At 44.0% G+C, this 27,983-nt stretch overlaps 2 protein-coding genes across 4 annotated transcripts in view; one reads left to right on the top strand and one right to left on the bottom strand.

The window, feature by feature from the left end:
• VWDE (von Willebrand factor D and EGF domains) overlaps positions 1-1,088 on the top strand; it is a 44,653-nt gene extending 43,565 nt beyond the window's left edge. For all 3 annotated transcript variants that reach the window (XM_053409338.1, XM_053409341.1, XM_053409339.1), the window contains one exon: positions 82-1,088. In XM_053409338.1, the coding sequence (XP_053265313.1) occupies positions 82-102 (21 nt within the window). In that variant the 3' untranslated portion in view covers positions 103-1,088. The remainder of the gene's footprint in view (positions 1-81) is intronic.
• On the bottom strand, positions 1,008-23,283 carry LOC128423838 (wnt inhibitory factor 1-like). The gene is made up of 6 exons (XM_053409354.1): positions 23,001-23,283; positions 17,036-17,131; positions 16,505-16,609; positions 15,502-15,597; positions 4,496-4,616; positions 1,008-1,587 (listed from the first exon to the last, which is right to left on the bottom strand). The coding sequence occupies exons 1-6, from the start codon at positions 23,233-23,235 to the stop codon at positions 1,521-1,523; spliced, it is 720 nt and encodes a 239-aa protein (XP_053265329.1). The 5' UTR covers positions 23,236-23,283; the 3' UTR covers positions 1,008-1,520.
• Between the last annotated feature and the right edge of the window lie 4,700 nt (positions 23,284-27,983).

Below are 27,983 nucleotides of genomic sequence, written 5' to 3'. Positions count from 1 at the left end.
GCTTTTGAAAGATGGAAGAGGTTTAAGGAGAAATTAAGCTGCATCCTAATTTGCCCATCTTTTTGCTGCTTATGTTTCAAGGTACAAGGACGTCGCGCATGAAGAACAAATGTCTCTGGGTTGCACAATGTGCTGCACGGATGTCAGCCATCTCTGGTGTGGAGAGGATCACTCAAGACAATGTTACATGCGTGGCACAATCTGGCTCCTTCCACATGCAGAGTTGTTCTTCATATGAATGCTTTGAAGTTCTTCCCTTCCCCACCAGTCTGCCTCTGTGTAGGGCGCAACACTGCTTTGCCAGGCATGCTGCAACCTTCCCAGCCAATCACGTTAAGCAGAAGCCTGTCTAGGGCTCACCTCGAAGCACCCAGTGGCCTGCTTCTCCCCATGGCTGTGGTGCACAGGCTCTTTGCAGCAGAAAGATAGTGGCATCAAATGTGGGATCCATCGGGACTGGGCTGCTAGATACTTCCAGGTGAGGTCAGACCAGGCCTTACCTTAACCACAAATGGCTGAGTAAGTTGCAAGATGCTCAGAATAGCAGCAAATGCCCCTGATTTACTGGCAATCAACATCCATCTCACTGCTACTCTGGCTGGAGTACCCCACGTTTGTTACAGCAAAGAATATGTCTCAGTATGGTTTTGAAAACCAATGAGATTAATTAATGCAAAACATCCAAATCAGGCATAATACACCATCACTTATGCGTTTGTCATGGTGCCTCAGAACTAGGTTATGGCAGGTTTAAATTTGTGTAATAAATACTTGGATAAGGCAGATAATTCGGATTCCCAATCCATGATAGCTGGAGGGAGCAAGCTTTAGAAAAGAAACCTGTGCCTAATATTGCTTGGGATCCTGTCTTGCAATTTGTGAGGTGCCTCTGCCAGTTCAGTTGTAGAATATGACGCTACCAATATGTATGGTGTAGGATTCAATTGTGTGACTTTAAGCCATCTGTTTACTGCAACTGATTGAAAAATGAGCATTTGGAGACAATATGAATTTGAAACTCTGGAACGGTTTATACATCCCCTCATATGTAACATGCCAGCACCATAAATTTGCACCATACTCTGTGAGCCAGGAGAATTCCATATTTGTATGCGATGAACTTTTGCTGAGGTTGAAAATTAAAGATCAAACACACCCACATACAAAAGGACCAGCTCGACCCAGTGAAGATGCTCAGCATGCTGTGGACCTGTGAGTAAGATAGGACATCGTGAACCACTGTAACCTCACACCGGCATCTGAGTAAGCTGGGGGATGCTGGATGGCTCCATCTACTTCTCAGGGTTACTGCTTCAAACATACCTGTGCTCCGGTTATGTTAATCATTTCTGCCTTAGCCAATGGTTTATCACAGTTTGGTTTTCTATAGCAATTCATCTACATAAGAGAACTTTTGGCTACACGTCGCATGTACACAGATCCAGTGAATAGCATGTTGTTTCTAATTCTTATTACTCCATTGCCCAATGAGCAGCAGCTGGCATCCTTGGGAAACTGTTTCAGGGCCCTGGCAGGACCTGCTGCTTGTTGTTGGTGTCACCAGGTTGGCATATGCCCAAGAAGAACCTGTAGTCGCAGAAATGCCAGTTTAGGAGAGTTAGCACCGCTATGGAGATCTTTACTGCAGCTGGCTGCACATCATAGCTGTTACTGCAGTAGACCCCATTACGGCACTTGCACTAGGGAGTCTTAACAATGACCCCTGAATGCCAGTAGGAGGGCTTGCTTCAGAGAACTGGAAATGATCACACTGCTGTTATAATTAGAATACTTATCCACAAGTAATTGGCCAAACAAGAAATAAAAAAGGCTTTGAGGTTTGAAGTGCTGATGTAGGAGACTAAAATGGTTAAAGGTTGCATGTTTATCCATTCCACGTTGTGGGAATAGAAGGGGCTAGTGGTGGAGAATCGCTTTGTGGAGAAGTCCTAGAGACCCACCTTATTTGTGGAAGGACAGATAAAAAGCAGGCAAAGTTCATGTGCCACACAACACATGTTCCAACTAAAGGAGGGGAAAATGTGAGCAAGATTGGGGGAGTGTGAAAGTCGGAAAGAAGTGAGGGAGTTGAAATATGAGAATGATCTGTCCTGTCAGAGTGAACAAAGAGAAATGAACAACTGGATTTTCACTGAAGTACATTGTCATGAATGGGCTAAGGCAGTGTTCTTCAACCTTGGGTCCCCAGATGTTGGTGGACTACAACTCCCATCCTCCCTGGCCATTGACTAAGCTGACTGGGGATTATGGGTATTGGAGTCCAACAACACCTGGGGACCCAAGGTTGAAGAGCACTGGGCTAAGGTATTCATCTGTATTACTTTTGGGTTGTTGAGAGAAACCAGGGTCTGGATTCTTATACCCAACTGGAGACTACCACCAACTCTTTCAAGTCATGGGATTCCTTCATCCACCACAGTCCTTGAGAGGAGGCGCTGGCTTCCCACCCTCTTAAAGTTTGTTCCCTTTTAAGTTGTATTTGGGTTCGTTTTTGAGTTCCCCTAATATAGTTTAAAATGGAGATCTAGCATTTAGAAAGACACTGACTGGTGCCTTTCGGCTAAGGAAGCCTGACTAAACCTGGAGAAAATATCAAACACAGTGCAGAGGTTATGGGACAGAACAAGAGGCAAGGAAGAGAACTTAAATCAAGCGCCGGTAGCTGATACAGTGCCCTGCAGATGTTTCAGCATCATAGCTGTCCATGAGCTAAAGTCTTCCGGAAGAATCAGGGCTCCTGCAGCTCGATTTGTGAGGTTGAAGCATAAGAAAAACAGCTTGGAGCAGCCTTCAGCTCGTGTCCCCAAAAGCTGAACACCTTGGGAATACAAATGGCATCCAGCTGTAGCAGCAGACATAAACCTGAATTTGGAAGTGGGATTTCACTAAAATCTAGGATGGGCATGAGAGTGATTAGATAACAAAGAGGGCACAAGTGAAGAATTACCATGGGTTGGCACCGTGAGTCGCACCAGGTTGCCATCACAGAGTTTCAGACAGAAGTCTATCTCAGCCCTTCCTGGAGATGCCTAGACTGAACAGGGCCTTGCTCCTCTCCAGCTTCCCTGTTTGTCTCTGTTTCCAATTCCTCATTCCCAGATCCTGTTGGTGACACCAGAAGACTCGTGACCGGCCACACACTCAGTTTGCCATCTGGGAAGGGAGTTTGAAAGCCTACACAAACACTTTGGTAAATCAGTGTTTATTATAAGTGGTGAAAGGGATACCTTTTCCCAGCATAATTATTTTATAGAGAGATGAGCTGGCACTACAGTCTCCCCCACGCCGCTTTCAAGTCTTGTTTTGATGCTGTGGAGTCGTCTGTTCAGTCGCCACCAAAGATGTCCTCCACAAACTCCAAACAGCTATTTCTTTCCCCTCAGTTATCATTATTTCGTTTCCCCCCTCCCAACAGCTGCACACTTACTTAAAATGCCCTCCGACTATCACTCTCCTAGCATTCTGGTCTCCTTGGCAACAGTTGCCAAGCCTGCACAGAGCTCTCACCCCAACACACACACACACTCATTACAATTTTATGTTTCCACCAGGCTTCATGGAACATATTAAAATTGCAAGCAAGAAAAGCGAACAACGCAACAAAACTGCTTCCCAGTTGCTGGAAACAGCAGGAAAGGAGAGTGCTCTGTTGCTTGGGTCCAGCTTGTAAGCTACCCATAGGAGTCTGGTTGGCCACTGTGATGATGCTGGACTAGTTGGGCCATTGGCCTGGTCCAGCAGGTTCTCCATATGTTCTTAAAACCACAGAAACATCACCTGCCACATTTGGAGGGTAGGACTATCAATGGCTACTAGTAACATTGGCTAGGTATGACCTCCAATATGTATCAGCTGCTGGAAAACATGAGCGGGAGAGTAGACTACTGTATGTTCTTCATAGAATCACAGAGTTGGAAGGGACTCTGAGGATCATCTACTGCATCTCCCTGCAATGCAGGTATAGGCAGCTGTCCTTTATGGGGATCAAACCTGCAACCTTGGCATTATCAGCATCACGCTCTAAACAATGGAGCTATCCAAATTGAGCTCACGTCCTGCTTTCCTTGTGAGTTTCTCATAGGTGTCTGGTTGGCCACACATAGGATGAGACAGAATGCTAGACTATAGTTCTGATTCAGCAATCTAAGTCAAGCTCATGATGAATATTTTTGGGGGGACATGTCATGCTCAGCATCTCCTTTCTGCCCTGTGTAAGATTTGTTATAGTATTGAGAGATTATGAAACTCAAATGTGGGCTCGCTGGAGTCCCATGGGCAAACAAGTGATGGGAATTGCCTTGGGTTGCATAGGAGAAGCACCTGTGCCAGGGATTGTGGAAACACAGAATTTCACTTTAAAGCCAGAGAGAAGGATAGATGTAATTTATTTCCAGCTCTGGTTTGTTCCATAATATTCGTGATGGCTTTAGCATCCAGTGAAATGTTCCTCTCTGATGGGAGCAATGGCAGTTACCTTGAAGAATGCAGTTTGTCTGTTGATGAAATGGTGGGGAAGGACATGACTGATGATGTAAGGACTGTTTGGTATCTTCTTTCTTCAAAAGGGATGCTGCTGCTGCTGCTTTCCCCTGAAGCTTTAAATCAAAGAGCATACCTTCATCATATCCAATTAGCCAGACACTCTGTTCCCTCCCAGCAATTCCCTTAGGCCAATTCCTGGGCAGCTCCTTAACTGAAGCAGTGACTCTAGCCTTCGGGGCATTGAGACTCTCAATTAGAGACTGCAGCCTGAACCTTTCCTCTTGTTCCTGAACTTTGTGCCTGGGATTGACTTTGCAATTTCTGCAGTACTGCCAGAGATTTTATTGACTTTTTTTGTAGCTTTTGTGATTCCAGGCTGGTCCAGCTGGAGATAATGCTGGTCCAACCTTGGCATTTATCTTTTGAAAAGGCTTCTGGAGCTATTTCTAGGACAGAGTGGGGAGAAGGTTTGAAATTGACATTGCAGTGCTGTTGTGCTCTATGTGTCTGCACAGAAGATGGGTCATGTCAAACCTCCAGACTTGACATGATGGGATGTAGCTCAGTGGTAGAACATAAGGTTCTAATATCTCCAGGTATAAATCTAAGACTGTCCTTTCTGAAATCATGGAGAGCCACTGCCAGTCATTGTCATGACAGTACTAAGCTAGGTGGACCAATGGCAGCTTCACAAGTTTCTAATTTGCTATCATGAGGGACGGAGGAGTAAGGGCGCTTTATTCATTACAGAAGCTGGAATTTAACACAGCTTCATAAAGACTCTGCACCCTGGGTTCTCCTTTCCCTGGTGAAGGCACCATTCAACCTTTCTTCCAACCAGGAAGAGGCACCATCCTGGAGAAAAAAGACTGACTACTGGTCATCTTAGAGATTTATTATTATTATTAAAACCATCTAACTCTGCCTTGTGTGCATCTTGAAGGCAGCATTTAGAGTGCACAATAAGACTTTGAGCCAGAAATTTGGCCTAAGCAAGGGTGGCTAGGGAAGCTGTTTTGCCCAAGCTAGAACCACCTGACCTACACCTGCCACATGGAACAGGTAAATGTGTGGCTGCAAAGGAGTACTTGGGACTGCACTCCTGATTGTTCCAAGGAAAGGCTCAGTTGGTAAGGCTCGAGGATGTGAACAAGGTGCTCAGGTCGGTCAGGGCTTGCGCTCTAGACCCTTGCCCCTCTTGGCTGATAAAAAGCAACAGGGAAGGAACAGCTGGCTGGACCAGGGTGACAGTCAATGCCTCTTTACTAGAGGGGGTGGTCCCTGCCTGTTTGAAGGAGGCAGCCAGAAAGCCACTCCTTAAGAAACCTTCCCTGGATTCGGAAAATCTAACTAACTACTGGCCAGTTGCTAATCTACCTTTCCTGAGCAAGGTTCTGGAGTGAGTGGTTGCAGGCCAGATCCAGGCGCTTTTGGAAGAAACTGATTTTCTGGATCAATTTCAATTAGGGTTTAGGCCCAGTTTTGGCACAGAAACTGCTTTGGTCACCCTGTATGGTTACCTCTGTCAACAGAGAGACAAGGGAAACATATCCCTGTTACTTCTCTACTTCTCAGCGGCTTTCAATACCATCAACCATGGTATCCTTCTGGAGCAACTGTCTGAACTAGGGGTGGTGGCACCACTTTGCGGTGGTTCCAGTCCTACTTGGATGGTCATTCCCAGAGGGTGTTGCTTGGGGAACGCTTCAATATGGGGTTCCGAGGGCTCAATCCTATCCCCCATGTTGTTTAATATCTACCTGAAACCACTGGATGGGGTTATCTGGAGGTTCGGAGTACATTGTCAGCAGTATGCTGACGACACTCAGCTCTATTTCTCCTTTACATCTGCCGGTGAGGCAGTGGAAGCGGTGGACCAGTGTCTTACCTTGATAATGGACTGGATGAGAGCCAACAAACTGAAACTCAATCCAGATAAGACTGAGGCACTGTTAGTGTGTGGTTACCTAGACCAGATGGGTGGGAGATTGCCTGCTCGATGGGGTTACACTTCCTCTGAAAGAGGTTCATAGCTTGGGCCCAGAGTGCCTTCCATCAGCTTTGGCTGGTGGCTCAGCTATGCCCCTATCTGGACAGGGATAGCCTAAATACTGTTGTCTATGCTCTGGTAACCTCAAGGTTAGATTACTGCAATGCATTATACATAGGGCTGCCTATGAAGATGGTTTGGAAACTTCAGCGATTGCAGCCTTCAGTGGCCAGGTTGCTCACTGGTTTGAGCATATTACACTGATCCTGGTCCAACTGCACTGGCTACTAATTAGTTTTGCGGCCCAATTCAAAGTGCTGCTTTTAACCTATAAAGGCTTAAATGACTCGGGACCACAATACCCCAAGGACCGCCTCTTTCCGTATGAACCTACCTGGACCCTGAGATCATCTTCTGAGGCCCTTCTTTGTTTGCCTCCTCCTCAAGAAATCCGGAGGGTGGCAACATGAGAACAGGCCTTTTCTGCAGTGGCTCCCCGTCTGTGAATGTTCTCCCCAGGGAAGTTACCTGGCACCTTCATTATACACCTTTAGGCGCCTTCATTATACACCTTTTTAACTTGGCCTTTGGTTGAGTGATTGACATCCTAGGCCCTTTTAAAATGTCAGGTTTTTTGGAAGGGGTTATTGGGTTGTTGTTTTTATTTTGATTATGTATTTTGTGGTTTTATATTCTGATTTTATTCTGTGAACCTCCAGGTATAGGGCGGAATAATAATAATAATAATAATAATAATAATAATAATAATAATAATGGAAAGGGAGGCTTATATTCAGCACCTTTTAAATTGGGTGGTAACTGCTGGTCTTGCTGGGGTTGACTACTTCTGAGGTGAGTCAATCTGTAACACAAGTGGGATTTGCGGTTGGCACCAATCATCTGCTTCACACTGAGCAAAAGATTCTGATGAAGTCAGAGCCTGACCCCATCTTCACTCAGAGAAAGTAATATGCCAGAGGTGAAGACCTCCATCTGACCACCTAAAAGAACAGGGATTTACAGCACCTAAAAAAAATTCCCCCTTTAATCCATTTACAACATTGTAAACCATGTACATTACAATTTTAAAAGTTTAAGATCAAGGGTGTTTGTTATCTGACATGTTACAATGCTGGAAATGTTCCCCTCCCCTGACAAATGGTTTAAAGCATTACTTCATAAAAATATGTCTGATTTTCCAGACACATTTCTAGACACAATTGGTTTGCATGACTTGCATCTGTAACTTTCTTTTATCATTTCATTGTAGTAACTTGACATAGTCTTCCTACAGAGGTGACTTTAGCCTGGAAATCTCACTAGAGCAACTCTGTGAGCGCCACTGCAGAAGGCTGGAGGCTATGTTGCTATCATCAGAATATAAAGACATGACAAATGTGCAAGCCTAAGGGATGTCTGAAACAAAAGACATGATTCCAGCCCCACTTCAATTCCAAGTTAAGCTACAAAAGTGTGGAGTAATTTTGAATTTCTCCTTGTCTATTAAAATTGAGTCACATAAGCCTCTGCCTTCAGATTGCAACTCAAAAGGTGTAAAAGATTAGGTGTAACGATTCAAAGCACGAGTGCTACACTTGGACCTGGCACTACATTACCTTAGCAGTACTGATCCACACCACTGTACATACGAGCCCTCACGTGCTGGATCATCACCTTGTCGTGATGAATGGGCTTGCACGTTCCTATGACCCTTGTGAGCAAAGCCGTTGGGAATCTCGTACTCCCAGCAGAGTCACCCAAAGTGATAAGGTCAAAGGGAAGGAGCTAGACAAAGAATGATCCAAGATGTCCTCAATGGCAGAGCAGGCGGGTGATAACAAACGGTATGTTACAATGGCTGTGAAGTCAGATGAAAGCTGCAGCAGATAAGAATCTACTGGTCCTCGTGACTTCTCATGCCACTGGAACAGAGCCTTACCTTGAAGACTGTGCATTGGTCAGCGTGCACTGATCTACACACATAAAACAAATTAATGCACAGGTGTCTTCCAAAAACCCATCCCAAACCCCAAAAGTCCCATGGCGATCAGCAAATGGTAACGGGCGCAGGATCGTGAAATTTGGAAGCCCCTAGTCATGAACTGGCACATGGGCGGTGGATAGATTCAGTCGTTCTGACTCAAGAAATGAGGCAGTTGAACAGCTCAGCAGCTGTATCCATGACTGAGCAGCCCTTTTTAGGATCCACTCTGCTCACCCTGAAAAGGGGGAGGGATTAGAAAATATGCCCTAAACATAGTCTGCCTCCCTTTTTTCCTGAACCCCACTGTGAAAGGACATGTGGATCCAGAACTGGCCTCCAGAGTCACTTATGAACTCATTGTTAAAACCGTGTTTATGGAAAACAATGTTACTCAGCTACGAATGATCACCAAAGAAGAAGACATATGAGCCCTGCTCAATCAGATCAATGTTCATAATAAGAACATAAGCAGGTCTCTCCTAGACCAGGCCATATAGTCTTATCATCCTGTTCTCACAACAGCCAACCAGATAGATGCCTGCTGGTGCACACTCCACACTTGTGATTCCCAGCAACTGGTAGTTATGAGACATACAGGCACTTGTTTTGTGTGAGGGTTAGGTTCTGGACCCCATGTGCATCAGTGGAGCACGTGTAAGCCCACCCCGCTCCTTTCCATGACTTTATGACATTTTGGGGTTACTTCTGGGTTCAGTGCTCTGTGCACATGCGCAATAACGCACCATTTGGCTGTGCCAGTCATTGCCTGTATTACCAACAGTGGAGGGAGACCATAGTCAACGTGCCTAGTAGCTATGGATAGCTTTGTTCTCCACTAATTCGTCTCGTCTTCTTTTCAAGCCATTCAAATTGATGGCTCCCGCCACCTCGTGCAGGGGCAAATTCTACAGTTTAACTATGCATTGTGTGAATTATTCACTTTCTTTTATGCGTCCTGAAATTTCCAGCACCCATAGTTTCATTGGATGGACTCACATTCCAGAAGAAACACTTCTTTCTCTGCAATTCATCGTGCAATCCTTTCCCCCTCTGCTGCAAAAGGGGTTGACGAGAGATTACCGGTATTTGGGGAAGGTTGGGCAAGATGCACTCAATAGAGCCCAAGTTGGTCCTACCCTTAGGCAGAGTGCTTCCGGAAGCTGGAGGACAGAGCAGCAGGTGTATCGACACAGCCCAGCTTGTGCATCCTAATCTAGCCAACTGCCAAGAGGAGGACGCTGTCCTCTTGCCGGTGCTGAAGTAAGAGTCATCTGCCCAGTCTAGTTGGCTTCTGTGTGTGAAATGGGGGGGAGGGCACCTTGTGCTTCACCAATGCCCCTCCCCTCAAATCTGAGCAAGAATGCTGTGAGTGACCAGGAGTGATTGGTAGCACTAACATAAAACCTGTTGCTTGCACATTTTCTTTCACTGGTGCCATTTGGCAAGAGTCTTATCGTTATATCTTTCATACCCTTTACTTTAAACCAGCTCACCAGAGGTTACAGTGCTCATCTGGAGCCATAATCTAAAAGTTGGAAAAGTAAAGATTTTTCTCAAAATAAATAAACTCCTTACTTATGCTACGCTTAAATACTGTTTCAACACCTGAGTAGTGAACAACGCTAGAGGCCTGTTGCTTGCTAAGAAGAAGCCACTCTCCTAAGATATTGATATGAGTTTTAGCAGGTGCCCAAAAATACTGACTGTTGTTGCCACAAGAGATGCTGATTTCAGGTCTTTTGGCCCAGCAGCAGCAATGGTGTAACCCTGTGTCATTGTTGTTGTTTTACCAACAGCTTTGTAGCTTTTATGGCAAATGAGGCAGAAGAGGCTATCTCTTGTAGCAAGGAGCACAAACAACTATTTGCAGCTAAAGCCAATTCATGTAATTAGGCTTTGTTCTTATCTACCATTTTAAATCAATATAATTATACCTCACTCTACAACACACACAAACACATTTAGACTGCAACCAGCAGTTTCTAGCAATGAGTCATCTACCCAGACAAAATCTTAAATGCAGCCTAATAAGAAAAAAAAAATCCACCCCACTGACCGTAGTAAAACACACACACACATAAGGTAAGGGGCTACTACAGCAACTAACTAAATTTAGTTTTGGCACAGACTCTGTCCATTTCAAATGTAAATGCTATGAAGTAGGCTCTGTGTTAACACAGCCTTTGTGATTTGATCCTTTAAGACATGGATTCTATGTGCTGCTGTGTCAGAAAAGACTTAAGAGAGCTGATGCTGAATAGTAAAATTACATTGAAGGTTCAGAGGGGAATGGACAAAGTTGGGCAGGAGGGGGGAAAAAACAACCTTAACAGCCAGCAGATGGAGCTGTTTTCAAGCAATTTTTTAAAATCCAAAACTACAGAAATTCACTGACCTTGCAAGAGGCCAACATTTGCCTGCCGTTGGCAAAGCAACCATGCTTTTAATTAAAGAACCATGAAATTAATGTTTGTCTAGCACCGTGGCAACTTCAGAATAAGATTTCTGAACGCATGCACATTCCGATTACTGCCTCAAAAGGGATTGGGGGGAGGAGGGGAGAAATGCTTTCTCTCTTGTTGACTGCTAGGTTTTTTTTTTTTAATATACAGAGGAAATCACTAAGTAGGAAATATATCTACAGCAGCTACTTTTCCTTGGAGCTCTTGTCCCCAACCCAGCAATAACTGCATAGAAGAAAACGTTGTGTGTGACTAGCTATGCAGAGAAATAACTGTGTGTGGTTGGCTCCAGACAGAGGGTGCCCATGTGTTATTCCTATCTGCACCACAAGCTAATAGAGCTGGTGAACTGACCACACTTTAGTGCCGGGGGCTTCATAAGTGCCATAGAGTGTGTGCACAGGCTTCCTCAAGAACCACATGCGCAGCCCCAACTGCTGGCTATAGGCATCCAAGCCCTGAGTACATGCTTGCAAAATCCACACAGAGAACTCTGCTTCTGCCCAGAGGTTTCTCATGCTGGGCCAGGAAGCTATAAATCCAAAGCACCTGTTATATTCACTGGACTCATGTGTGTGTATGCGTGTGTGTGTGCGTGCACTTTGTGTGCGATTCCCTTAAGATTTTAAAATTTGTACTTCTGCAAACCTTGGAGTCCACCCCCCAAAAACCATTCTGATACATCCCTCTTTTTTCTCATGTGTCCCCACTGAGGCTATCCTGATACTCATTGAGTTCACTATTAGAGGAAAGCAATGTCTATAAAACCGTATGACCCACCAAGATCCACATTTGATGCTTTGCTTCTGCCCAGCGATTTCTCAAGCTAGATCAAAGAGCTTTAAAAAACAAGATTACAGTGGTACCTCGGGTTAAGTACTGAATTCGTTCTGGAGGTCTGTACTTAACCTGAAACTGTTCTTAACCTGAAGCACCACTTTAGCTAATGGGGCCTCCTACTGCCGCCACGCCGCCGGAGCACGATTTCTGTTCTCATCCTGAAGCAAAGTTCTTAACCCGAGGTAATATTTCTAGATTAGCGGAGTCTGTAACCTAAAGCGTATGTAACCTGAAGCGTATGTAACCCGAGGTACCACTGTATATTCATTATATGGGAAAACAAATTCTATTTGTGGAAGTGAATGAAACAGCAAGAGCAGAGGGGGTTTTGGCGGGGGGGGGATGCTTTATTCAGTAAAAAATATTCAATGTTACATGTGCTAAAATGAAACATAAGGTATCCACGTGCTTCCAAATTCTCCCCACGCATATATTTTGATACACATTCAACTGCTTTGATATTGTCATACTTTAAAAAAACAAAAACGCCCTTCAGTATAGGAGAGCTTTCATTTAATATATAATCAAGACTTTAAAATCCTATGGATGGACCGTCTAGCATAATGCTAAATTTCTCCTTTCTCCCAATGTTTATTCATTAAAATAAAAGGAGCTCGTCTTCAGAGTAGGCTGTCTCATTGCTTCATTTTCTTTGTACACTGTATACCAGAGTATGGTGAACGACATCTGCACACATCTGGAGCGATGCATTTGCCTCCATGGTGACATGGCAACCTACACAATGCTGGGGAGGGGGGGAAGTCCAAAACTCACATCAGTCACACAGCACAGATTTCATCTCAATAGCCACATTTGATGCATAGTATTTTATTGAATTATCACAATTATTCCTAAGAAGAAAATATCAGTAAAATACAGCAGAACTACAGTATCCGTGCCTGCCATTCATCCTTATAGTGTCGGAATTTTGTTAAATCTTATACTTGGAGGAACGATTGTTGTGATTTAAAAATAATTCAAATGGGGAAATGTCTTGTGATTTCAAAATCTACGGCTTGTTTAAATCCCACCCATCCTGCTTGCTTGCCTGCCCATGAGTTTACAAACTGGTTTGAAAGGGAAACATGGCTTGGCAGGACTATGACAATTCCACGCAAGTACAAAATTTAGGCCTGAGCAGGGCGATCTGTTGTCAGGGACTGGACAGAGGAGGAATGGTGGAAACCGCCTCCCCAGCCTGAACCTTCCAGAGAAGAGGAAGACAGTTTAGATTTACAACAGGGGTTTGAGGGAGGTCACAGCTCAGAGGCAGATGAGGGGAAAAGTTGGGAAATAATGGGAGAAGAGGAGCCGGAGCAGCTGGCTAACACGTATCGCTAGAAATCATTCCAGACCCCCCTTCTCCCAGAACCCAGCAAACAGTGAAAGTAGGAGAGCAAAGGGCTCAGAGACAAATGGCCCTAAGCAGCCACCGTAAGTTAGGTGGTCTGTTGATAATTGAGGAGACAAGGGGGGGGTGAAGATTACTCAGAGCTATGCCATTACTCCAAGACGCTGCATTTCTAAGCCCCTCTCTGTGAATATTGAATATAAGACATTGGTAAGAGTCTTCTTTGTCTATCTATTCCTGGCAGTCTACCGTGGGGGGTCGGATTCCCTGACGCCTGACATCTGTTGTGCTAACTGATTGATGCTCATGCGTTTTTCCCTTCCAGGAGGACACTGTGAGTAATTGGCACCTTGGGAATAAAAAAAAGGGCCTTTTCAGTGGTGACGCTTTATCTTTTGAACAAACTCTCTAGACAGGTCTGTAAATCTAAACATTATCATCATTTACACACCGTGTCGACTTTTTTCTTTTTACCAAAGCTAAATTGTTTTCTGCCTTCTATTGGATCTGCATTTTTATTGACTGCTCCCTTATTAATTTTCACTTCTGCCTGTTGTTTACATTACTGTTGATTATGGTTTTATCACTCATTATTGTTTCAAGCTTTTTCAATATTGCAAGATGCTTTGGAGACAACTCGTTGAGAAGTGACTCATAAAACAAATAGAAAAATAAATAACCCTCATGGGTGTTCTCGAACTTTAAAGCAGTTTCCAGGTCTGCACCATTGCAGGTGAGAGAAGCAAATTACAAGTTATTTAGCCAGTGATGGTGATTTGTGTGGGTTCCTAATAAAAGCAACCAGAATAGAATGCTCCTTTGCAGAGCCATTCTAGCAGTACCTACTGTTTTGCATGTTTCAGTGCTGTTCTATATTTCTATACCTGTTATTTCAACTTACTGCTATTGCAATGATTATTCATTTCAAGAGGATTAACCCATAAGATTAATCCAGAGACTCAAAAGTGAAGTAGCTAATCACTACTTCACAGGGAACTCAGTTCAAGGGCCATCGCTCGAAAGCAGCCCTCCCCCATCTTAGAAGCAAGAAAAGAAAGAAGTTGCCACTGATAGTTCTAAAAGCGCTCATGATCATGCAAGTACTGAAAGAGAATGATGCCCCAACGGAAAGTAATGGTATATTTGAGAATTAGAGGTACAGTAAACACAAGAGGTTTATGGTCCTCACAGTCACTCCTATATGGTTAGTCTCAGTCATTTGTTGTAAGAGTAGCTGTCACGTTAGTCTCAAGGAAAGACAGATGGCAGCACAATTCAATTCAGCTGACTTTCTGCCTAAAGAAAGGTCCTGCCTGGAAGCTTCTGTACCCAATCCATCCCACATTGCCTTAATTCAGAATGCACTACTAGATTGCAGCCACTGACCCAGACAAATGCAGCTCCAGGCACAGACATACTTGACAGTCACTTATATCCTTTAGCTGAAGGATCCCTGAAGCTGCTTTTAAGATACTCTCTTATCCACTTGCATTGCTTCATGCTTGGCACTCGCTACTCAGTTTAGTGACCCGCCCACTTGACATCTATCATTGCCTTAAGGGCTTTGACCCACCATTTGCAAACCACTGCATTAAGAGGATTGCATGCTTTCCACTTCAAGCCTGCAGCAGCTATGGACAGACTATTTTTGTCTGCCTTTAGGGAAGAGGAAGACTCTTTCCCTTCTTTTTAAAGCCCTGCTGAACTGGAAAAAGAAATCCTAGAGGTTGCTGTAATATGAAACTCATTTCTGGAGCATCAGTATTGTCTATTTTATCCTAACTTTCACCAATATCAGCATCTGAGTGGTAACGGCTATTTACCCAATGAAATTTGAAGTTAGATTAGATTGCAGGTTTCATATAGAACAGACCGCATTAGATGAAGCACAAAATTTATTATTATTATTATTTACTACTACTACTACAACTACTACAATGATCATCATCATTCCTACTACTATTCACTTTCCATAAATTTCAGTAGGACTTGCCTAACAATGCAAACCAGCAATCTATCCTTACACTGCTGCTGTCTCATTCATTTCAGTCAATCTTGCATGGGACAGCCATGAAAGAGCCACTGACCAAAGGCAGGTACAGTTAATGAACTGCCAACTACACGCCAGCAACTGCTCAGGTCAGCTATATCCCAATACAAAATTAGTAACTCATGCAATATTTCCTATCTGCATCGATCCGTTCATATTTAGATGAGGGGATAGTACACACATGAGACAGGTAATGAGGGTGGGAATCTGGGTGCAGCTCATACGCCTCTGCAAAGACTTTGTTGCTCTTGCGGGTGTCGCAATGATCATGTCAGCTTTTAGGCATTTCATTTAAGAGGCTCTAAAAGATATGTAACTCACCTAAATGACAGGCGCCGCCGACCCAGCCAGTTGCACAGCTGCAGATTCCAGGAGCGACGCAAGTTGCTCCATTCCGACATCCCTGAGGACAAACCGCTGCAACGAAAGAACAATAAAGCAAAGTCATCTATCTCGGTCTCTCAATATTATATTGTAGAGCTGGGGATGGCAGGGGGTGGGGGACACCTATGGTCCTCCAGATGTCGCTGGAGTCCAACTTCTATCCAGCCAACATGGCCAGTGGTCAGGGATGATGGGAACTGTAGTCCACCAACATCTGAAGGGGTGATGATGAGATTTCCCCACCCCCACTATAGAGCATTAGAGAATGTTTAAAGCAGAGGTCTTACAGATGTTGCCAAACTACAACTCTCATCATCTGTGGCCATTCGCCATGCTGGGTGAGGCTGATGGGAGTTGTAGTTCTATAACATTCAGAAGCCCATAGGTTAGGCATCACTGGTTTAAGGGGGGGGGGGATATTTCCTCCCTCGGGCCAGAAAAGAACGCTAACATCATTAAAAGTGACCACATTCTACCTTTGCATGAAACTGACAGATTGAGAGCAGTGGCTTTAGCTGTCATTCTCAGAAACGGTTACCTCTTGAACAGAGGGTAAACTGTGTTAGCTATGACAGTGATTTTTTGGGGGGAAAGAGTAGGAGGAACCCCTCCGTGCAGAATCATATAAGGCAATTTGCCCCTGAAACACACTGGATATATTTTAATGAACTGCATCCAAGCACCAGTTGAGATCTTCACTCCTCTGCCAGGCATTAGATAACTAGTGTACCATAGTGGAAAAAGTTCAGCTTGGAACAGGAGACCTGAATTCAGATCCCCATTCAGCCATAAAAGTTACTGAGTAACCCTGAACAAATCTCTCTCTCTCTCTCGGCCTAATCTAGTTATACCGATTGTTTCAACAATAAAATGGGGAAAACTCCAAGTTGAAAGAAGAGTGGGACTGAAACGCAATAACTAACGAAGTGAAGATTTTTACCTTCTTGGCATCTTGATCCTGTCCAGCCTGAAGCACAAAGGCACTTTACCAGCCCGTTGACCGAGATGCACTCGCCACCGTTTTGACACCCTCCCTCACAGCTTACTGGAAGGAAACAGCACACACAAAGCAAGCCATTATAGCATTATAGTAAGGGTGTTTTGTTGCATAAATGTTGCCTCTTCCAAGCAACAATTCTAGAATGGAGTTGAGGCATATAGGTGGAAATTTCATGCTCATTTGTTTACGATAACGTTATACCTGCTTATTGTTATTTATGGAAAACGTTGCTATCCTGACTTTCTGCCTCAAAATGAAACACTCAAAGCGACTGCACAACAGATCCAGAAATGCAAATAGTAATCAAATATTAATCTCAATATATAAGAGTTCCAGACACATTATACCATGTCTGTATTACAGTCCTGATCAACCTAGTACCCTCGAAAAATTTTGGACTACAAGTGCAATGGTTTTAGACTATTCCCCCACTCTTTGCTACAATTTGAAAACTGTCTAAATTCAACTTACCTTTATGACAGTATCGCCCTCCATAGCCAGGCTGACATCTGCATTTTCCAGGCCTGAGACATTTCCCACCATTTTTACATTTCGGATAACAAGTTGCTTTGAACCAAAAGAAAGGGACAAAGAAAGTTAGATGAGACATTTCTGGGCTTCGGGGTTGGGAACAGTCTACTCAAAAGCACCATGCTCCTTCAAGGAGCCTACCAGTTAATTCATACATTTGCCTGGGCCCAGTAGTCCGGGCAGCAATTCATATGATTGCATGCTATACATTCAGTAATGGTAAATATAATCTACTAATTTGGTTTGTGAAATGGCTATAATGAAGACTGAACTTTCTTATTGTGTTAAATGCTGTTTGCTATCCAGTGATAGGAGCAAAGCTTGTCATCTGATAACAACCACCACAACTGATTATATTATTTAGCTCTCAAATGCTATATGAAAAGAACTGGTGACAGGATGACCCTGAACCAAATCCAATCTCCAAAGCGAAGGGTCATGCTATTCTTCAATAGCTATTCTTCAATAGATTAGCTATTCCTCAATAGCTAAACCAGAGGCAAAAGAGAAGAGCTACAGTAATGGGAAATGCTTTGCTTTAAAACTCTGATTAAGAGCTAATCCAGATGAACATTGGTGCAAATGTAACAGTACAACATGGCTACAGAAATATTATAAATGAATCACTCCTATCTCACTGGTCAAAGGATGGTGGGACAGGTTTAGCTCTTGAAGTCCCTTTGAAGTTAGTGCTGGGTGTACTGATAGATATGACAGTAGCGAGTGCTCGGTCTGCATAAAGTTAACTCCCCCCCCTCCCTTTATTCTTGAACACCTGATTGATTCTCCCTGAATCAGCGAGTTTATCATTTCGGTAACACTAATAATTTGATCATTTATTTTCTGGCATGCTTCTTTCTGAGTAGTGCCCATTTTGCTTCATGAATGGCTTCTTATTTAAGATGTAAAGGTGCATTTCAAAAAGCAGATTTCATTCATTCATTCATTGTTACCTCTTGCACTGATCTGGGCAATACACAATTAACAGGTCTATCTAAAAGGAACTACAGTCATACCTTGGATCTCAAACAACTTGCGAGTCGAACATTTTGGGTCCCAAACGCCGCAAACCAGGAAGTGATTGTTCCTGTTTGCAAACGCTCTTTGGAACCCAAACATCCATCACAACTTCTGCGGCTTCCGATTGGCTGCTGGAACTTCAACTTCCAAGGTACAACTGTAGTTGGTTCTAAAGCTTTATTGATGCTAGTAATCCATTGGGAATATCGTGGGTCCTTAGACTGCCTGGTTATTCAGGACAGTTCTGGGAGCAGCTGTGAACCCACATCTAACTTCATCTGAGCTCTTAAGTTTTTGATTTTTTATGGTTGGAAGCCATATGGAACTGCACAACACAACTGCAAATCTTTCTACAGGTTAAAGCTGATTATGTCCTCAAACAACCATTTTTCTCATCACCGCACCCCACCCCTTTCACCAGCCTTTCCCAGTGATTAATCAGCTTCTTCACAAATAGTTTTCCTACAGCAAACAGCATTTTCTTAAGTTTTCATCCATGCTAAATATGGGCTTAAAATGAAAACCTGCTGAGGAGACAGTATTCCTTGTGGATTCTAGGGGAATTCTTTGTGGCAGCTACAAGATGTGCCTGCACGATGGACAAATAAATAACTGGGAAATTGCACATTTTGGCATACGGCTGCTTCGATGATTTTGTGCAAACAAATTATCTGACAAGTTTAGCTAGTTCTTGGCTAATAAATCATTCATGAGCCAATCCCGATTTCGATGTATTTGCTATCTGCAAACAATTTTCAATAGAACGTTTTCAGGTTTTCCTCTGGACTTGCATTATGGATTAAATTGAGATTCAGGTGATCACCAGGAATTTACTGGCAGGAGTCTATAATGTGTGGTGACGGTTCTGGTCTCTGAACGCACAAATTAAATGTTGGAAATGGCAATTTTTTAAAATAATAAAAAGATGTGCACTTTAACAAAAAAATAATGAATGGCAAACATTAGCAGCTTATCACAAGAAGAAACACTTCTCAAAAAAGTACGTGAGCAAGAATTATTTAAATCATTGTTCATGAATGAGGAAGAGCAGAAAAAAATATTTCAGCGCATTGCAATAAGTATTGCCCATAAGTAGTCCACTGCTACCATTCTTTTTTCTCTATTTTGTAGTGTTTTCAAAATTATTATTAAATCCTTCAAATATTTTTTAAAGGTCGCGGTAAGCATTTATTAGTATTTTAAAACTTGTTCAAATATTCAACAAAATACTGCAGTCCCTCAAGGACTGCCTCTCCCCATATGAACTGACCTGGCCCCTGTGATCATCATCTGAGGCCACTCTTTGTGTACCTCCTCCACGAAGGCGGCTCCAGAGGGTGGCAACACGAGAAGGGGCCTTTTCTGCAGTGGCTCCCCACTTGTGGAATGCTCTCCCCAGGGAGCCTCTCCTAACACCTTCGTTACAAATCTTCAGGCACCAGACAAAAGCATTCCTCTTCTCCCAGGCCTTGTGCTAATTGAACAGTTTATGGCCTTTTAAATGTATTATTATTTATTAAATGCATGTACATATTAGGTACACACACACACACACACACACACACACACACACACATATATATATATACACATATTCATTGTGTATTTTTTCCTTTTTCATTTTCTGTTTTTTATATTGTGATTTTACGTTGTGAACCACACTGAGATCCATGGATATAGGGTAGTGGTAGTAGCTCTGTAACCCGGGCTTTAAAGTAAAAGTTGGGCTTTCTTTTTTTAAAAGCAAGATTTGTTTGCATACTTGGAGGGGTTTTGTTTCTTCCCATCTTCAGGGACCCACCCATTTTAATACCCAGTGTACCTGCATGCTAACTATTCACTTTAATAATAGAGAGTGATATACATTTGATTCTCCAAAGAACTATTCCTAATTCAATTATGCAAATAAAAGATTCTTCATATTCGACCCCCTCTTGTGATAATCCTTATAAGTAGCTTTCCACCCTAGACACAACTATACCTGATTAATTGGTATAATCTCCTTTCATTATACTGGCTGTATCAATAAAGGTGTCTACTTTTATACATTTTCCCAAGACTGTATTCTGGCAGGCATATTGTAGTTAAAGCCACTGGCAGCATAAGCCACTGGTGTGGTTTTCTGTCAGTTGTTGATGGCTGATTTTATGCTGCCATTCTTCCAGATGTTTCATTTAAGCATTAGGATTGCTTGAACCTTGTTGTGATTTATAATTTTAAGTTGAAATTTAATTCATAATCAAATGGAATTTCATAGAGTTTGAGTTAAATCATAAAAGAAGGAGTGTAAATGTCAAAACAAATTAACAAACAAGCATTGGCCTTAGGATATGTTTGGCCAAATATCAAAATGGCCTCCACAGATTGTTGAGTTTTGAGGGACAGACTGGGCCTATTCATAGGGTTGCCATATAGCTGGGATTTCCCAGACATATCTGGAACACTGGAGTCAGCAGCAGTGTCTGGGCGGAAATTGGTAAAAATCCGGACGTATGGCACCCCATGTCGGCAGTGCCATTTTTCATTAAAAAACGGCCTTTTTTGCGATCTAGCCAAAAAAGCTCAACAGCTTTTCTGTCTGGATTTTCACTGTTTGAAATATGGCAACCCTACCCTTCATCTTCTTTGCAACCCTTCATCTTCTTTGCTTCTAGCCTTGAGGCTTAGAACGCTATGTCCTCACTATCTTCCAGCTTTTACTCAACTTACCTATATCTCAGACCGAATCCTGAGGTCTTGAAGGTTTTTGGTGAGGAAGCCTAAAGAAGGAGGGAATCACCATAGTACAGCCAGAGCACACAGATATGCCATCATAAACCACCCTTAGAACTTTTGTTACTGGGCAGCCCATAAAAGTAAATAAAATGAATTAATTAAATGTTAATTCAAATTTTTAAAAACATTTTGCAACGGTAGAAATAAGGACTTAGTGTAGGGGTGGGGAATCTCAGGCCTGGGTCCTCTCTATCGGCCCTCAAAGCTTTCTCTAGGGCACACCGTCCTTGAGTGCTTTTGCCTGGCTGGAATGTATCCTTCCTTGAATGATGGCAATTCCTCTTGCCTGCCAGAACGAAGATGGAGAGAGATGTAACGGGTGTCTGTAGAAACACCTGAATTTGTACAGCTAGAACACAGCCTACAGTACAAAGATAAGAGCAGAGCTTTCCAAACTTTTCAAGATGGTGACACACTTTTGGGACGTGCATCATTTTGCGACACAGTAATTCAATTTTGCATCATTTCATAACACAGTAATTCGGTTTTACTAGCAAACCAGAGGTTAAACTAACCCTTTCCAGTGTTTCCAGCCCCGGGAGGAGCGTGTGACACACCTACACACTGCAGCCGACTCACTAACGTGTCGCGGCACACAGTTTGGAAAGCTCTGAGTAAGAGTCATGTCCACTTTTGCACCAGGCTCCACTCACCACTGATAGGTGGCTCCTGGATGTTTCTCCACAAAGTTTGTCAAAACGTTGCTCCATTCACAATCCATGCAATATTCCCTAGCTGCCCCAGCACTTGTCAATTGTCCTCATGCCTTTGCACTCATTGGTCAGAACAGCAGAAGGCAGGAACAACTTTGGTGCGCAGGGATCAACTGGAGAGTATACTCACAGAGTTCTTCCTTGTTTCTCTAAAAGTTTCTACAAGGGCTAGAGACCCACTTTTAAACAAGCTGAATATTTAGGAAAGCACTACAGAAAGTCCCTGAAGTGTGGTCCACCCCCATATCTCTCCCCCCCCCATTCTTTGGGATCTGGGACTTTCAGGAGGACAAAAACATTACACAAAGTAGGGTCAGCGTTTCTTCTTTTTTAGATTCCCTGCTCAAACATTTTCCCTGGTGCTGGAAAATAGGTGACTTGCAAGCGGAACAGCCAAGCACATTATTCCCACCAGATGAATACTTGGGTTACATCTTCCTCCACAGTCACAAAAGTATTCCTGTAAAAGCACTTCAGTATAAGAATTGAGGCAGGGCTTGTCGGCCAAGCAAGATCTTGCTTTCAGTAAGAAGAATCTCTTGCTGAAGCCAAAACGCTCTTTGTTCTCATGACTGCAATCCCACAGACACTTTCTTGGGTACAAGCAGCACCAATGAAATCAATGCTGACAAACTCCAGGCAGTCAACTTTCACAGCAGACACAAAACATGAGCTTTGTGGCAGGAATCTTTAGGAGAAGTGTAGTGCTCAATCATGTTTACTCAAGATAAGGTCCCGTTGTGCCCAATGATGCTTTACTCCTAGGTTTAGGATTGCAGTCTTACTGTACTGTTAGCTTTCCTGGACTTGACTCGACTTCTTGACTTGACAGCCAGAAATCGACGGGGCTTCCAAGTAAACGATAGGATCGGGCAGCAAAACTTCGATCCTGAATGTGCCCTAACCCCTTTCCTGCGTATTTATAATCTGGAATAACCAACACCCATGCATTTCTGCCAGGTAAAGGTGCATGCAGAGTACTGCAGTTTGACTTCGAAGTAAAACTCCCAAAACTAATTCCAAGAAAACAATGGGACCGTAAAGAAGCTTGCCACCTCGCCCCAGAGGGCTCTCTGATCTGCCTCCACCCAGAGGGTCGCTCCTCCATCCCTTCGGATGGGCAGCCCCCAAAGAAAGGTGCAGAGAGGCAGGAGAGCTTAACTGCAAACCTGCGCCAGAGGGACTAGGGTTACATTTATTACTGGCACTTTCTCAGCAAGATCCCAGGGCGGCTTACAGCAATTTAAAATTCAGCACTGATAGTCAAAGGTACGTGGTTGGATCCTGAAAACACACATCTCAAGTCCAGCAATGACCTACACCTTGCACGGGAAGGGGGCTTCCCCTCCCCCACACTTGTTATGGCCACCACCCGCTCTTCTAGCCGTTATACCAACCATACTGGCAGCGCTCGCCCTCGTAGCCCCTGGAGCAGAAGCAGGTGCCGTTCCGGATGCACAGGCCCCCGTGCTGGCAAGGCGGGGCGTCGCACACGGCGCGCGGGTCGAAGACGAAGGGCACGGCGACGCCGCGAGACACCTTGGACGGCTGCGCCAGCGCCAACCCCGCGCAGGCCACCAAGAGCAGCCACAGCGCCGCCGCCTGAGGGATTCCCGCCACGCGCCACCCCATCGCTCGGCCTGGCGCTCTCTGGTCCCGGCTGCGCTCCCCTTGTGCACGCTGCCGCTCGCTCCTCCGCTCCCGCACTTTCCTCCTCTTCTGCTTTCCCCCTTTCTCTCCCTCCTTCCCCTTCCCCGCCTTCTGTTCCCGGACCCTCTCTCGTTTCACTCGCTTCTCTTTTTCACTTTATATATATATATATATATATATATATATATATATATATATATATTCGTTACACGACATATTTCTTCGGGTGGCTGGAGCCACTGAAAGAAAGCTCTGTCTTGTGCACGTGAGTTTATGTTCCGAAGCAAAATCCAAGCGTTTGTCCAATGCAAGAGTATTATTATTATTATTATTATTATTATTATTATTGATTTCTATAGCTTCCTTCATCAGAGAATCACAGGGTGGTTTACAATGGAAACAAAGCATAGATAGATAGATAGATAGATAGATTCTTTATTGTCATTACACACGTGCAACATTGCACAAGTGCAACGAAATTGGATGCCATCCCTTAAAAACAACAAAAGCAAAACAACAACAACAACCAACAAACCACATTCCAGCCACACCCACACCCATCAATCTCCCAGGTCACACTATCGAGTTACAGCATTCAAAAGGGCCACAGCTCTCGGGTAAAAACTGTTTTTCAGTCTATTTGTCCTTGACTTGATGTTTCTATATCTCCTGCCAGAAGGCAGTAGTGCAAACAGACTGTATCCCGGGTGAGATGAATCCTGCAGGATGTTGTTTGCTTTCCTAAGACAACGGGAACCGTACAATTCTTCCAAAGATGGGAGAGGTTGACCAATAATCCTTTGTGCTGTGGTTATGACCTTCTGGAGCACCTTCCTCTCCCTAGCTGTACAACTGGAGAACCAAGCACAAATACAGTATGTAAGAATGCTCTCTATGGAGCCTCGGTAGAAGGACACCAGCAGTCTCTCACTCAGATTGTTCTTCTTTAAAAGTCTGAGGAAATAAATTCTCTGCTGGGCCTTCTTCACCAGAGCAGTGGTATTTGCACTCCAAGTCATGCCCTGATCGATAGTTACTCCCAAAAACCTGAATTCCGCCACCCTCTCCACCCGTTCCCCATTGATATGCAAGGGCTGAATGTCCGCCTTTTTTTTCCTGTAATCCACCACTAATTCCTTGGTCTTAGCCGTATTAAGAGCCAGATTGTTCTCTCCACACCAAACACAGAGCCGCTCCACCTCGTCCCGATAGGCGGACTCATCCCCTCCTGAAATGAGCCCTACCACCGTAGTGTCATCAGCAAACTTGATGATTTTGTTGCTGGAATAGGTGGCTGTACAGTCATACGTATAGAGAGCATAGAGCAGGGGACTCAACACACAACCCTGTGGTGAGCCGGTGTTAAGGCTAAGGGCTGTGGACATATGTGACCCTACTCTAACCCTCTGAGAACGTTCTGACAAAAAATCCAAAACCCAGAGACAGGTGGAGTTGGAGAGTCCAATCGCCTCTAGCTTGGACACCAGTCTATGGGGGAGGATAGTGTTAAAAGCTGAGCTAAAGTCCACAAACAGCAGCCTCACATAACTCCCCGGCTGCTCCAGATGGGACAGAGCAGCATGGAGAGTGGTGGTGATAGCGTCCTCTGTGGATCTATTTGCCCTGTATGCAAACTGGTAGTTGTCAAAAGTTGATGGAAGACAGGAAATAATATGACGGCGCATCAGTTTCTCAAAACACTTCATGATGATTGGAGTCAGTGCAACTGGTCTGTAGTCGTTCAAACTACTGATTGTGGATTTTTTAGGCAGAGGGACAATAGTTGACGACTTCAGGCAGGGTGGGACAATAGACTGGTGTAAGGACTTGTTGAAGATCTTAGTAAAGACCCTCGCCAGCTGATCCGCACAGCCCTTCAACACCTTTCCAGTGATGCCATCAGGTCCAGCCGCCTTCCTCGGATTCACCATCCTCAATACCTTTCTCACCTCATGCTCCTCTACCGTGAATGAGGGGCCCCTATGGGCTGGTGGCTGTAATACCGGCGTCTCAGGTGGCTCCTTCTCGAAGCGAGCAAAGAAGAGGTTAAGCTCCTCCGCCAGCAAAGGGTCACCGTCGACAGCACCAAGGTTAGGTTTGTAGTTGGTAATGTGCTGAATCCCCTGCCACATCTGTCTTGTGTTGTTGCTCCTTAAATTGTCCTCAATCCTCAGCCTATAATCCCGTTTTGCCTGTCGAATACCCCTCTTCAAGTTTGCTCTTGCCACACTGTAAAGCTGCACCTCGCCTGACCTGAAAGCCCTGTTCCTTTCCCGCAACAGGCCCTGGACCTCTCTATTCATCCAGGGTTTCTGATTGGGATAAAACCGGATGGATTTGTTTACTGTGACAGTGTCTGTGCAGTGATTGATATAGCACAGAACTGCCGCCGTGTGCTCCTCCAGGTCTGAATGATCGAAAATATCCCAATTAGTTCTCTCAAAACAGTCCTGCAGCTGGTGAATAGCACCTTCAGGCCAGATTTTAACAGATTTTAATATTGTGGGAGCCCGTTTCCTGAGTGGGATATATGCTGGTACCAGGAACAAAGACATATGGTCGGACTGGCCCAAGTGTGGCAGCTGTAAAGCCCTATAGCCGTGATTTACATTCGAATAAACTTTATCTAGTGTCTTGTCCCCTCTTGTGGGACATTTCACATGCTGATAGAGCGTTGGGAGCACTGTTTTAAGTTCTACATGGTTGAAGTCTCCCGCAATGATGTGCACAGCTTCAGGATACTTGTCTTGCTGGCTGCTGATAAGGCTCTGCAGGCATCCCAAAGCCAAGTTGGCATTGGCATCTGGTGGCACGTACACACCAGTTAACATAACAGCTGTAAACTCCCTAGGGAGATAGGCTGGTCTACATTTAACAGCCACATATTCCAAATCCGGTGAACAGTGACTGCCCACAGTCTTAGAACAAAGCATACCATCTGAACAAACAGAAACAATAAACCCCCAGTTTTAAAGGCTAAAAACTGTTTAATTAATTATTAAGGGGAAAAGGCCTGGGGCAGAGGCAAATTTAAAATATCAGGTTAAGCTTGTGCTTCCAGTACCGGATTTCTGTATATGCTAAACCAGCTATAGTTTAGGGCCCCACTCTCTTGGGGCCCCCCCAAAAAAAAAATTAAAGAAAATAAACTAGATGTACATTTCCAAAATATAAGATTTAAAAAAAATAGAATAAAACCTACATGCAGCAACAGTGTTTCGTGTTGTATGGGCTCCTATGATGTGCATATTTTGTTATGTGCAAATGGCTTTAGATACCTAATAGGTCCATAAGTTACCGTATAGCATATATTCAACACAAAATAACATCGACAGTTTGTTGTTGACAAAGGACAGCTGGACATATAAAGGGCCCCATTACCTTCAGTAGCTTAGGGCCTCATCAAACCTAAATCCGGTCCTGCACTGGGCACCAAGCTGACAGGGGGGTGGGCACCACAGGGCATTGCAGTTATTATTTCATTTCTATACTGCTTAATATTTTAAATAAAAATACAGTGGTGCCTCGGGTTAAGAATTTAATTCGTTCTGGAGGCCCGTTCTTAACCTGAAACTGTTCTTACCTGAGGTACCACTTTAGCTAATGGGGCCTCCTGCTGTCGCCACACGATTTCTGTTCTCATCCTGAGGTAAAGTTCTTAACCCGAGATACTATTTCTGGGTTAGTGGAGTCTGTAACCTGAAGCGTCTGTAACCCGAGGTACCACTGTATCAAAAAAAGAAAAAAGACAACACATTGAAACATCAAGTAAAACAGTCTGGCATAAAGCAAATTCAACTATTGACATACTGCACACACAGAGAACAGAAGGCAGAGGGTACCAAACTTTGGCCTCACATAGGACACTGAGGGCATTTGAAAGTCCGTCCCCTGCCTGAGAGACATACCTAAGCATAGAAGCCAACTCCCAGGGGCTGTGGGGGTTTCGGTCCCCACAATAAAATATTGGGCAATAAGTTGATGGGCATTCCCATTCAAATGGTGTTTGTGTGCACTGCGTCCTGTAATCGATTAAACGGGGCAGGACTTATTTGGGCCCCCACAATATTTTATTCAAGTTGGCACCCCTGTAAAGATATGTAACAAGGGCGCCAGGGGAGCCACCACAGAAAAGTCCGTTCTCATGTTGCCACCCTCCAGATTTCTCGCAGAGGAGGCACATGAAGAAGGGCTGCAGGGTCCAGGTCGGTTCGTATGGGGAGAGGCTTTATAGGTCAAAGCCTGCATGTTGAATTGGGCCCAGAAACTAATTGGCAGTTGGGGCAGGATTGGCATTATATGCTGCTACTTCTTATTATTACACAATTTTATCCTGCCTCCCAAGGAGCTCAAGACAGCATCTTTGGATTGGGGCCTTAGGCCGTTGTTTTCATTGCTCTGGGAAATCTTCTAAAATACTAGGGAAACACCACAGTTTTTATTAATATAATGTTTGGTTTTATATGATTAGGTATAACTATTGAACAACTTAATATTAACACAGTCCTCTTTCTGGCAACAGCATACATTTATTTGCATACTTATTATTATTCATGCACCGAACTCAGATTTTAATAGGAGGTCAGAGTATTAGCAGCACTCTATAACACCCCAGAAAAGGGTTTCCAGAGGTCCAGGTTAATTAACAAGATTCGCCCCTCCCTGTTTTCATCTGTGCTTCCTTTGAGGGTATTAAAAGGATTAATATGAAATGGGTGGGGGGAGAATCC

The sequence above is a fragment of the Podarcis raffonei genome, chromosome 12 (assembly GCF_027172205.1).
Source record: "Podarcis raffonei isolate rPodRaf1 chromosome 12, rPodRaf1.pri, whole genome shotgun sequence".
NCBI lineage: Eukaryota > Metazoa > Chordata > Lepidosauria > Squamata > Lacertidae > Podarcis > Podarcis raffonei.
The sequence above is the reverse complement of the archived record's forward strand: the minus strand, read 5'-3'. Positions and strand labels throughout refer to the sequence as shown.

Bases quoted from the DNA above. Each gene is read 5' to 3' on its own strand.
- LOC128423838 (XM_053409354.1), bottom strand. From the start codon at position 23,235: ATGGGGTGGCGCGTGGCGGGAATCCCTCAGGCGGCGGCGCTGTGGCTG. The intron at 17,132-23,000 runs GTTGGTATAACG...TTTGGTTCAAAG, and splicing joins GGGCGAGCGCTGCCAGTATG to CAACTTGTTATCCGAAATGT. The intron at 1,588-4,495 runs GTAACTGCCATT...CTGCGACTACAG, and splicing joins GACAAACTGCATTCTTCAAG to GTTCTTCTTGGGCATATGCC.